The sequence below is a fragment of the Dendrobates tinctorius genome, unplaced genomic scaffold, assembly GCF_039654945.1.
Source record: "Dendrobates tinctorius isolate UK_male_01 unplaced genomic scaffold, ASM3965494v1 ptg000209l, whole genome shotgun sequence".
Taxonomy (NCBI): domain Eukaryota; kingdom Metazoa; phylum Chordata; class Amphibia; order Anura; family Dendrobatidae; genus Dendrobates; species Dendrobates tinctorius.
The window spans coordinates 3,278,101-3,291,497 of NW_027361876.1; the positions used below are offsets into that span (position 1 = coordinate 3,278,101).

Consider the following 13,397-nt stretch of genomic DNA (forward strand, 5'->3'; position numbering starts at 1 on the left):
AGAATATATCATCTTCCAGCCAGAAAGTAGGAACAGGGCTACTTGGACTGCTTGAGGGATGCACTTAGCTGTACTGACGAGGCTTGGTGCTAGCAGGCTAGACAGAATCTTGCTGGGGAGGAGTCAAAAATTTTTTTGTTAAGCTGTATTGTTATTGCCAACTTCCAGGTTGCAGAATACTAATCCAATGGTTCCTGTGTCCCACAATGAAGCGACCAAGTAAGGCTATTTTCTTAAAAATTAATATGAAGAGGCTTTTGGGTGTTTTGTGAGTGTTTATCAAAGCACACCTGCTTAAGAAACTCTAGAAATTAAACATTGTGTGAACATAGCTTTAGTTTTCATTCTTATTTTTTGACAATATTTGAAAAGCCAAACACTAGTAATGTGTGAATTTGCTTTGATAAGGTGTTATCTGAGCAATCCCTGCATGTGTTACAGCTGTCGAACAGCCATGAGACATGCATCCGCGGGACTCAAACATATTTTTCGAGCACGCCGAAGACACTCTGTTAGTACACAAGCATGCTCGGATAACACCTCATCGATCATGTTCGCTCATCACTACCAAATACATTATTCTTACCATAATCTGTAATCATTATGGCCACCTTTTCATAGACCATGTTCAGTAGCATGATAATAATGAAGCTGATGATGGATGCAGTGACTGTTGTGGCTGTCTGTGGAGTTAAGTACTTTTGAATTGCTTCTGTTCCGTTAATATGCCTTGGCAGTGTTGCAGAAAACACCAAGAAGACAGAAAGTCGATAAACAATAATCCCAACTACAGATGCAATAATTAGCAAAATCTGTGAAAATAAAAAAAAACAAAAGATCATTAAAATTGATCTGTGTAATAAGAATTATACTATGAGTACATTGGCAGAGAGGAAACTGCATGTGGTTTTCCAGCGCACAATTTGTGTGAAATGTGCCCACAGCCTATGTCATTTTTTTTCTCAATGACGAACAAAAGGGCACTGATTTTTTGGCTGCAGATTTGAAATCCACGACATGTCACTTATAAGGAAAATCTGCCATGTGAATGCAGTCTATTTGTTTTTAGGCATTTTGTTACTCAGTTGCCATAAAAGACCAAGTACATTTTTTGCTTTAAGATTGCCATATTTGAATGTACCTAAATTAGCCTGGAGTCTCTTGTTACAGATTTTTCACAAGTGTTTTAAAGGGACACTAAACCTAAAATGCATTTTATTCAAATCTGAACTGTAGTGGAACGCAATTTGTCTTTAAGCTGTCTGTAGTTATATTCAACCTAATTACTAGAAACCCAGACGTCTGGAAACATTTAAATGCATATGGCTGAACAATATTAGCAGGACTATGGTTCCTTTAAAGTAACACAGCAGGCAAAAGTTGAATTTTCATTGCAAGCGTCCATGTCATGCTCGACGTCTTACCTAACTGGTTCCTAATAATAAATCTTTATTTATATAGCGCCAACATATTCCGCAGCGCTTTACAGTTTAAGAGTTTCAAAACACAAGTCATAAGTAACAACGTTAACAATACAATAATTAAAGCAAAATAAGACGAAATAAGATGACCCTGCTCGTGAGAGCTTACAATCTACAATGAGGTGGGGGAGATACAAAGTACAGGTGTGTATTTACAATGATGTATTTACATTGATGGTCCAGCCATCTTGAGGGAGTGAGGGATGGAGATTGTGAATGGGCTACACATGCACACTTACACATAGAATGACTGATTAGTGAACGTGATAGGCTGCTCTGAACAAATGCGTTTGAGTCTCCCTATCAGAAGACCCAAAGGAATATTGTAGCCCACTTGCACAGCATTCCTCTACTGTTAGTTAATACCACCTTGGCATGACCAACCTGAGATCTTGTATTGGTACCAGGGCCGGACTGGCCATCTCGCAATTCTGGCCAATGCCAGAAGGGCCTCTCTGGTCGTGGGCTGCCTTGTCTGCTACGTTGTTAACAGAATTGGTGTTCTCAAGACACCCATACTGTTAAGAGTTATGACGGAGCACGAAGTCACTGACTCCGTCACTTACCCCAGCAGGCCACAAGTATCATTAGACATATTGATCTTGTAGTAAATCTTGCTTTCCTCCAGAGTAATATATCCCATCTGGTGCTTGAGAGCGGGGACAACATGAGCCTGTGTGATTTCAAATGCCAGGGCTGAATTTCAGCCCCAGTCCGTACCTGATTGGTACTAATATACATAAGCAAAAACATAAGTATTTATTTCTGACAAGTTTTTAGGATCATAGAGACAACATAAGTAATAGTATAGGGAATGGGTGGAAACTGTGGAATGTAACTCGAGTCAGCATCAAGTCAGAAATGTATAGATGAAGATCCTTACCCAGAACAACACTGCACTTGTGCAGAATGCCATCCTCAAACACTTCCCAAAGGCTGTGTAAGGAACATGTTCTTCTTGCTGCAAAAAATACATGAAAAAGAGAGCTCATGATTTCAAGCCTGCTTCATTGCCAAAGACAGTTTTAACTTTCATGATAGTCCATTTTTCAAATCTAACAAATGTCACTTTAAGTGGTAATAACCTTGAAATGCTTCTTCTGATCCCTGTGATTCTAAAACTGTTTTTTTCGTAACACTAGTTTATCTTAGTAGTAATTACTGTATGAGTAATTTCTTTGACACTAATAGATCAGACTTTTACACATTAGGCACATGAAGAAATGTGTGTATTTTTAAAGATGAACAACAGAGTGATATTTTTTAGCCCTCTTGGGGCACTAGAACCTAAATGCTTGTCCTATATACTGCAATACCACAGTACTGTAATATATAGCTAAAATCAAAGTCTCGTATGAAGCCCTGTCTACTCCCACAGAAGTAGTAATATAGCGGCTATGGGGGCCTTCAACACTCCTTCGGTTGCCATGGCACCCCACGATTGCTTCTTGAAGGGGAAATGAGTGAATGGAATGGAGCCCGTCCTTTAAATGTCTGAGACTGACAGTGTTGCCTTTAACCCCTTCACCACCAAGCCTGTTTTCACCTTCATGACCAGGCCAAAATTTACAATTCTGACCAGTTTCACTTTATGTGGTAATAAATCTGGAACGCTTCAATGTATCCCTTTGATTCTGAGATTGTTTTTTTTTGCAACATATTGTACTTCATGATGGTGGTAAAAATTTCTTTGATATGACTTGCGTTTATTTTTGAAAAAAATCTATATACACACACTATATATATATATATATATATATATATATATATACAGTGCCTACAAGTAGTATTCAACCCCCTGCAGATTTAGCAGGTTTACACATTCGGAATTAACTTGGCATTGTGACATTTGGACTGTAGATCAGCCTGGAAGTGTGAAATGCACTGCAGCAAGAAAGAATATTATTTCTTTGTTTAATTTTTTTTTTTAAATTGTGAAAAGTTTATTCAGAGGGTCATTTATTATTCAACCCCTCAAACCACCAGAATTCTGTTTGGTTCCCCTAAAGTATTAAGAAGTATTTCAGGCACAAAGAACAATGAGCTTCACATGTTTGGATTAATTATCTCTTTTTCCAGCCTTTTCTGACTATTTAAGACCCTCCCCAAACTTGTGAACAGCACTCATACATGGTCAACATGGGAAAGACAAAGGAGCATTCCAAGGCCATCAGAGACAAGATCGTGGAGGGTCACAAGGCTGGCAAGGGGTACAAAACCCTTTCCAAGGAGTTGGGCCTACCTGTCTCCACTGTTGGGAGCATCATCCGGAAGTGGAAGGCTTATGGAACTACTGTTAGCCTTCCACGGCCTGGACAGCCATTGAAAGTTTCCTCCAGTGCTGAGGCCAGGCTTGTCCGAAGAGTCAAGGCTAACCCAAGGACAACAAGGAAGGAGCTCCGGGAAGATCTCATGGCAGTGGGGACATTGGTTTCAGTCAATACCATAAGTAACGTACTCCACCGCAATGGTCTCTGTTCCAGGCGAGCCCGTAAGGTACCTTTACTTTCAAAGCGTCATGTCAAGGCTCGTCTACAGTTTGCTCATGATCACTTGGAGGACTCTGAGACAGACTGGTTCAAGGTTCTCTGGTCTGATGAGACCAAGATCGAGATCTTTGGTGCCAACCACACACGTGACGTTTGGAGACTGGATGGCACTGCATACGACCCCAAGAATACCATCCCTACAGTCAAGCATGGTGGTGGCAGCATCATGCTGTGGGGCTGTTTCTCAGCCAAGGGGCCTGGCCATCTGGTCCGCATCCATGGGAAGATGGATAGCACGGCCTACCTGGAGATTTTGGCCAAGAACCTCCGCTCCTCCATCAAGGATCTTAAGATGGGTCGTCATTTCATCTTTCAACAAGACAACGACCCAAAGCACACAGCCAAGAAAACCAAGGCCTGGTTCAAGAGGCAAAAAATCAAGGTGTTGGAGTGGCCAAGTCAGTCTCCTGACCTTAACCCAATTGAAAACTTGTGGAAGGAGCTCAAGATTAAAGTCCACATGAGACACCCAAAGAACCTAGATAACTTGGAGAAGATCTGCATGGAGGATTGGGCCAAGATAACTCCAGAGACCTGTGCCGGCCTGATCAGGTCTTATAAAAGACGATTATTAGCTGTAATTGCAAACAAGGGTTATTCCACAAAATATTAAACCTAGGGGTTGAATAATAATTGACCCACACTTGTATGTTTACAATTTATTAAAATTTAACTGAGCAACATAACTTTTTGGTTTGTAAGATTTATGTATCTGTTAATAAATCCTGCTCTTGTGTGAAGTTTGAAGGCTCTAACTTATTTGCATCTTATCAAACCTGCTAAATCTGCAGGGGGTTGAATACTACTTGTAGGCACTGTATATATATATATTTTTTTTTTTAACTTAGAAGGGTTAAAAGTTGACCAGCGATTTCTCATTTTTACAACAAAATTATAAGGCTATGTGCGCACGTTGCGGATTTGCTTTTGTAAAATTCTGCGCGGATTCTGCCTTACTTGGCAGAAAATGCAGCTGAAATTCCAAGCGGATTTGTATGCGTTTTTCTAAGCTAAATAAAGATATATTATTAAAAAAACAGAATTGTGATCAAATATAATGTTTAAAAAAAGACAAAAGGACAAAGCATATGAGGGTATTATCCCGTTTTATTTCTGCCCCAACTATAATTGGCCGCATACCCTTACCCTTGGGTCCCCCTTTTTTTCCAAAAGCTTTGGTTCTGGAAATATTATTATTCTTATCTAAATGTGCCTGATCATGCTGTTCGGAAAAATACTTTTTATTGCCTACTGTGTGTCTCTTTAGAAAGATATATTTATGCATGTGTGCTTACCCATATCCATTTACCTTTGTTCCCTGTACTTTAGGGTTCATTGATTTTGGTATATGTCCCATCTAATTTTCCACCCCTTCCCTTCCCTGTCTCAAGTGGGGTACCACAGGGCTCTGTCCTGGGCCCTGTATTGTTCAACATCTTTATCAACGATTTAGATGAAGGAATTGAGGGTAAACTGATTAAATTTGCTGATGACACTAAGCTAGGAGGGATAGCTAATACTAGAGAAGAGAGAGAGAGGATTCAAAAAGATTTAAATAAACTGGAGAAGTGGGCAGCAACTAACAGAATGGTTTTTAACAGGGAGAAATGCAAAGTACTACATCTGGGCAATAAAAATGAAAAAAGCATATACAGAATGGGAGGAATAGGGCTAAGCAACAGCACATGTGAAAAAGACTTGGGTATACTAATAGATCACAGACTGAATATGAGTCAACAGTGTGATGCAGCAGCAAAAAAGGCAAATGCAATTCTAGGATGTATTAACAGAAGCATACCGTCTAGATCACGTGAAGTCATTATTTCCCTCTACTCCTCTTTGGTCAGACCTCATCTGGAATATTGTGTCCAGTTTTGGGCACCACATTTTAAAAAAACACATCAACAAACTGGAGCAAGTTCAGAAAAGAGCGACCAGAATGGTGACCGGTCTGCAAACCCTGTCTTATGAGGAAAGGTTGCAGGATTTGGGAATGTTTAGTTTGCAAAAGAGAAGACTGAGAGGAGACTTAATAGCTGTCTACAAATATCTAAAGGGCTGTCACATTGTAGAAGGATCAACTTTATTCTCATTTGCACAAGGAAAGACTAGAAGCAATGGGATGAAACTGAATGGGAGGAGACACAGATTAGATATTAGAAAAAACTTTTTGACAGTTAGAGTGATCAATGAGTGGAACAGGCTGCCACGAGAAGTGGTGAGTTCTCCTTCAATGGAAGTCTTCAAACAGAGGCTGGACAGACATCTGACTGGGATGATTTAGCGAATCCTGCTTTGAGCAGGGGGTTGGACCAGATGGCCCAGGAGGTCCCTTCCAACTCTACGATTCTATGATTCTTTCCCTATTTTTGAGTCCAGTAGTCTGATATAGGTCCTATTCAGACTTCCCTTTATGTTTTTCCTTCTTGTCCTTTCCCTATTTCAGTGTCCTGGCATCATATGATTTATATCTCATCTTAGTTTTTCCACTAGGGTCTCTGTGGCTTTCTGGTTTAGTGCCACCAGTGCTATCCCTATGTACATCTTCTGATGCTTGTGTTACTATATAGGCATCAGCCCTTCTGACAGGTCTCTTCACCCTACTGCGTTTGCGCAGTTTGTTTTTAAGCAATGTTCCCTAATCCTGTGAGGGGCCGTGCGCACGCGCAGTTTGCAGGCACTCGTCACTTCAATTGCCGTGACTTGCGCAGTATGTATTTTTCCTACTGCTCCTTTTCTGCACGCCAATTCATAACACCACTGTGCGCATGCACGATTCTGATTCAGACGTCACTGACCCTCAGCAGCCGCTCCTCCATTACTGTCCGCCCCCTGGAGTTTTCCGAGTGCCCGCGTCCACTGAGGCTGGTATGTCACTTATGATATCTATCATTCTCACACACCTTCTTCCTCTTATCCCCTGATTGACCGCTACTTAAGACTGGATGACTGTCATTTGCTCTACTTCCCCTGACGAAGCTGCACCTAGCAGCGATACGCGTGGGGCTTCCCACACTGCATTGGTCCCGGGACTATTTTTTCCTGACTGCCTACCCCTGACACCCTTTGCTGGACTGCCTTTCTAGCATTGGTATCACCATTTCATTGCTTCCATCCACCTTATTAGCATGGTTCTCCAGCCTTCCTTGCTGATAGTAGATCAGTTCATTCCTCCATAAGATAGGTTGTTGCCTTCCTGCAATAGGGTTGCCTACAGTGCCCTGTTATCTATCTGAGGCCTCTTGGAGTGAATGTTTGTGTGCCAATGGTTTTCTGAGGACGCCCAGACTTGGGGGTTTGGCGGATCACGCTTTTATGTAGTATTATGTGCATATAAGCTTACGTCTTAAACACTGATTTACAGTTAGGTCCATATACACTCACTGGCCACTTTATTAGGTACACCTGTCCAACTGTGTGTTAAGACTTAATTTCTAATCAGCCAATCACATGGCGGCAACTCAGTGCATTTAGGCATGTAGACATGGTCAAGACAATCTCCTGCAGTTCAAACCGAGCATCAGTATGGGGAAGAAAGGTGATTTGAGTGCCTTTGAACGTGGCATGATTGTTGGTGCCAGAAGGGCTGGTCTGAGAATTTCAGAAACTGCTGATCTACTGGGATTTTCACGCACAACCATCTCTAGGGTTTACAGAGAATGGTCCGAAAAAGAAAAAAAACCCAGTGAGCGGCAGTTCTGTGGCCGGAAATGCCATGTTGATGCCAGAGGTCAGAGGAGAATGGGCAGACTGGTTCGAGCTGATAGAAAGGCAACAGTGACTCAAATTGCCACCCGTTACAACCAAGGTAGGCAGAAGAGCATCTCTGAACGCACAGTGCGTCGAACTTTGAGGCAGATGGGCTACAGCAGCAGAAGACCACACTGGGTACCACTCCTCTCAGCTAAGAACAGGAAACTGAGGCTACAATTTGCACAAGCTCATCGAAATTGGACAGTAGAAGATTGGAAAAACGTTGCCTGGTCTGATGAGTCTCGATTTCTGCTGCGACATTCGGATGGTAGGGTCAGAATTTGGCGTAAACAACATGAAAGCATGGATCCATCCTGCCTTGTATCAACGGTTCAGGCTGGTGGTGGTGGTGTCATGGTGTGGGGAATTTTTTCTGGGCACTCTTTGGGCCCCTTGGTACCAATTGAGCATCGTTGCAACGCCACAGCCTACCTGAGTATTGTTGCTGACCATGTCCATCCCTTTATGACCACAATGTACCCAACATCTGATGGCTACTTTCAGCAGGATAATGCGCCATGTCATAAAGCTCGAATCATCTCAGATTGGTTTCTTGAACATGACAATGAGTTTACTGTACTCAAATGGCCTCCTCAGTCACCAGATCTCAATCCAATAGAGCATCTTTGGGATGTGGTGGAACGGGAGATTCGCATCAGGGATGTGCAGCCGACAAATCTGCGCCAACTGTGTGATGCCATCATGTCAATATGGTCCAAAATCTCTGAGGAATGCTTCCAGCACCTTGTTGAATCTCTGCCACGAAGAATTGAGGCAGTTCTGAAGGCAAAAGGGGGTCCAACCCCTTACTAGCATGGTGTACCTAATAAAGTGGCCAGTGAGTGTATATTTGGACACAGACAACATTTTTCTAATTTTGGTTCTAAACATTAGCACAATAAATTTTAAACAAAACAATTCAGATGCAGTTGAAGTTCAAACTTTCAGCTTTCATTTGTAGGTATCCACATTAAAATTGGATGCAGGGTTTAGGAGTTTCAGCTCCTTAACATGTGCCACCCTGTTTTTAAAGGGACCAAAAGTAATTGGACAATTGACTCCAAGGCTATTTCATGGACAGGTGTGGGCAATCCCTTCATTATGTCATTCTCAATTAAGCAGATAAAAAAAGGCCTGGAGTTGATTTGAGGTGTGGTGCTTGCATTTGGAAGGTTTTGCTGTGAAGGAAACATTCGGTCAAAGGAGCTCTCCATGCAGGTGAAACAAGCCATCCTTAAGCTGCAAAAACAGAAAAAACCCATCCGAGAAATTGCTACAACATTAGGAGTGGCTAATTCTACAGTTTGGTACATCCTGAGAAAGAAAGCAAGCACTGGTGAACTCACCAATGCAAAAAGACCTGGGCGCCCACGGAAGACAACAGTGGTGGAAGATCGCAGAATAATCTCCATGGTGAAGAGAAACCCCTTCACAACAGCCAACCAAGTGAACAACACTCTCCAGGAGGTAGGCGTATCAATATCCAAATCAACCATAAAGAGAAGACTGCATGAAAGTAAATACAGAGGGTTCACTGCATGGTGCAAGCCACTCATAAGCAACAAGAATAAAAAGGCTAGACTGTACTTTGCTAAAAAACATCTAAAAAATCCAGCACAGTTCTGGAAGAACATTCTTTGGACAGATGAAACCAAGATCAACCTCTACCAGAATGATGGAAAGAGAAAAGTATGGCGAAGGCATGGTACAGCTCATGATCCAAAGCATACCCCATCATCTGTAAAACACGGCGGAGGCAGTGTGATGGCTTGGGCATGCATGGCTGCCAGTGGCACTGGGTCACTAGTGTTTATTGATGATGTGACACAGGACAGAAGCAGCCAAATGAATTCTTAGGTATTCAGAGCCATACTGTGTGCTCAGATCCAGCCAAATACAGCCAAACTGATTGGTCATTGTTTCATACTACAGATGGACAATGACCCAAAATATAAAGCTAAAGCAACCCAGGAGTTTACTAAAGCAAAAAAGTGGAATATTCTTGAATGGCCAAGTCAGTCACCTGATCTCAACCCAACTGAGCATGCATTTCACTTGTTAAAGACTAAACTTCAGACAGAAAGGCCCACAAACCGCAACTGAAAACCACCGCAGTGAAGGCCTGGCAGAGCATCAAAAAGGAGGAAACACAGCGTCTGGTGAGGTCCATGAGTTCAAGACTTCAGACAGTCATTGCCAACAAAGGGTTTTCAACCAAGTACTAGAAATGAACATTTTATTCACAATTATTTAATCTGTCCAATTACTTTTGGTCCCTTTAAAAACAGGGTGGCACATGTTTAAGGAGCTGAAATTCCTAAACCCTTCATCCAATTTTAATGTGGATACCCTCAAATGAAAGCTGAAAGTCTGAACTTCAACTGCATCTGAATTGTTTTGTTTAAAATTCATTGTGGTAATGTCTAGAACCAAAATTAGAAAATGTTATCTCTGTACAAATATATATGGACCTAGCTGTATGTGTTTTTGTGATATATTTTCTGTGTCACCTGTTTGGGACTAATAGGGGTGTGTATCTTGCCTTTTAAGTGTTTTTATTGTGAGTTTTTTCGTCCTCTAATAAAATTTATATATTTGTACATATCTTCTTACTTGGGTGTGCGCCTTATATGCTTGGTCCTTTTCTATTTTTTTGATTATTGTCTTTTACTGTGCCTTGTGCAGCACCCCTCATTTACTGTGCAATTGATTATTTTCATGCCCGTTAGTGGTGCTCCCTCTTTTCCCTTTTTCCACATATAATGTTTACACACACAAAACGAATATAAGTGAATATATTATTTACAGTGGGTACGGAAAGTATTCAGACCCCTTTACATTTTTCACACCGTTTCATAGCAGCCATTTGGAAGATTTAAAAAAGTTCATTATTATTATTATTATTATTATTATTATTTATTGTTATAGCGCCATTTATTCCATGGCGCTTTACATGTGAGGGGGGTATACATAAAAACAAGTACAATAATCTTAAACAATACAAGTCATAACTGGTACAGGAGGAGAGAGGACCCTGCCCGCGAGGGCTCACAATCTTCATTATTCTCTTTTAATGTACACTCTACACCCCATCTTAACTGAAAAAAAACAGAAATGTAGAAAATTTTGCAAATTTATTAAAGAAAGAAAAAGTGAAATATCACATGGTCATAAGTATTCAGACCCTTTGCTCAGTATTGAGTAGAATCACCCTACTGAGCAGGGCCAGCGTCAGCACCTGGCGTACCCGGGCAAGTGCCGGGACCCTGGTGAGATGAGGGGGCCCACTCACGCTGTCTCCTACAGCGCGCCACAGCCCCGTATTCATTTTCCCCTGCATCCTTGGGGCGGGCCCATCCTTGCGGCGCTCCCGCCCCACCTCGCCCATCACTTCCTTGTTGTTTGGAGGATGGGGTGGGGAGAGGCAGTGGCACGGCTCCTCTCGCTGTCAGTGGGCGGGGCTGGGAGGACATGGCCGGTGCTTTTGCTTTTCGGACTCCTCCCCCCTCCCGGGCCTAGTAACAGTACAGCCGGCCCGGGACCCCGTCCCCGGACCCAGGATACGGACGCTGAGCCGGGAGCAGCGCGGCCTCCTGCAGCCTCCGCTCATGCTGCGCCCCAAACCCTTCGCAGCACCAAGCGCCACGGGAAGCCCAGGTGAGCGGCCTGCATCGGAGACTGCCCGGTCCTGTGCCTTCTCTCCTGTTATATAGGGATCCTCCTCCTCCCCCTGTACTTCGGTATATAGAGGTCCTCTCCCTCCCCCTGTAATGTGGTATATAGAGCCTCTATATACCACATTACGGGGGGAGGGAGAGGACCTCTATATATCACAGTACGGGAGGAGGACCCCTATATACCACAGTACGGGGGGAGGGAGAGGACCTCTATATATCACAGTATGGGGGGAGGAGGACCCCTATATACCACAGTACGGGGGGAGGGAGAGGACCTCTATATATCACAGTATGGGGGAAGGAGGAGGACCCCTATATACCACAGTGTGGGGGAGGGAGAGGACCTCTATATATCACAGTACGGGGGGAGGAGGAACCCTATATACCACAGTACGGGGAGGGAGAGGACCTCTATATATCACAGTATATAGAGGGGGGGAGGGAGAGGACCTCTATATATCACAGTACGGGGGGAGGAGGAGGACCCCTATATACCACAGTACAGGGGGAGGGAGAGGACCTCTATATATCACAGTATGGGGGGAGGAGGAGGATCCCTATATACCACAGTGTGGGGGGAGGGAGAGGACCTCTATATATCACAGTACGGGGGGAGGAGGAGGACCCCTATATACCACAGTACGGAGGAGAGGACCTCTATATATCACAGTACGGGAGGAGGAGGAGGACCCCTATATACCACAGTACGGGGGGAGGGAGAGGACCGCTATATATCACAGTACGGGGGGAGGAGGAGGACCCCTATATACCACAGTGTGGGGGGAGGGAGAGGACCTCTATATATCACAGTACGGGGGGAGGAGGAGGACCCCTATATACCACAGTACGGGGAAGGAGAGGACCTTTATATATCACAGTACGGGAGGAGGAGGAGGACCCCTATTTACCACAGTGTGGGGGGAGGGAGAGGACCGCTATATATCACAGTACGGGGGGAGGAGGAGGACCCCTATATACCACAGTGTGGGGGGAGGGAGAGGACCTCTATATATCACAGTACGGGGGGAGGAGGAGGACCCCTATATACCACAGTACGGGGAAGGAGAGGACCTCTATATATCACAGTACGGGAGGAGGAGGAGGACCCCTATATACCACAGTACAGGGGGAGGGAGAGGACCGCTATATATCACAGTACGGGGGGAGGAGGAGGACCCCTATATATCACAGTACAGGGGGAGTGAGAGGACCTCTATTATAGAGGTCCTCTCCCCCCGTACTATTACGTACAATTTGCAAAAATGTCTACATTTCTGTTTATTTCAGTCAAGATGAGGTGCAGAGTGTACATTAATGAGAAAAAAATGAACTTTTTTGAATTTACCAAATGGATTGCAATGAAATAAAGAGTGAAAAAAATTTAAAGGGGTCTGAATACTTTCTGTACCCACTGTACATAGATGTGTGGTGAGCACCTTGAACCCACAGGTGTTTCACAGAATTTTACAATGTTGAAAAAGGAAAAAATATTTTTTCTCATAAAAATGTTGTTTCTGCCTCCATTTTCACAAGGATAGCATGAGAAAATGAACCTTAAAAATTTGTTGTTTTTCATGATTACACAGATACTCCATATGTGGTCGAAAACTACTTTTGAGGCACAGCGCAATGCTCAGAAGGGAAGGAGAGCCATATTGGAGTTTAAATTTTGCTGGACTGGTTTGAGAATGCCATGTCACATTGGCAGAGACCCTGAGGTGCCAGTACAGCAGAACCCCTTCCATAAGTGACCCGATTTTTCATACTACACCTCTCAATGAACTCATATGAATTACATTTTTACCACCAAAATTTTGTTTTAGCCCTAGATTTTTACTGCGATTCATTTATATATATTTTGTTGCTTTGGCGCTTCCTAAAAACAAATTTTATTTATTAAAGTTATTCTGAGAGCTATAACTTTATTTTTTCACTGA

General features: G+C 43.0%; 1 protein-coding gene across 2 annotated transcripts in view; it reads right to left on the reverse strand.

Annotated features, from left to right (window-relative positions):
• The window catches only part of ANO6 (anoctamin 6), a 217,143-nt gene that overhangs the window by 37,196 nt on the left and 166,550 nt on the right, over positions 1-13,397 (reverse strand). For both annotated transcript variants that reach the window (XM_073554250.1, XM_073554251.1), the window contains exons 12-13: positions 2,365-2,442; positions 587-812 (exon numbers count right to left, since the gene is read on the reverse strand). In XM_073554250.1, coding sequence (XP_073410351.1) covers positions 587-812; positions 2,365-2,442 — 304 coding nt within the window. The remainder of the gene's footprint in view (positions 1-586; positions 813-2,364; positions 2,443-13,397) is intronic.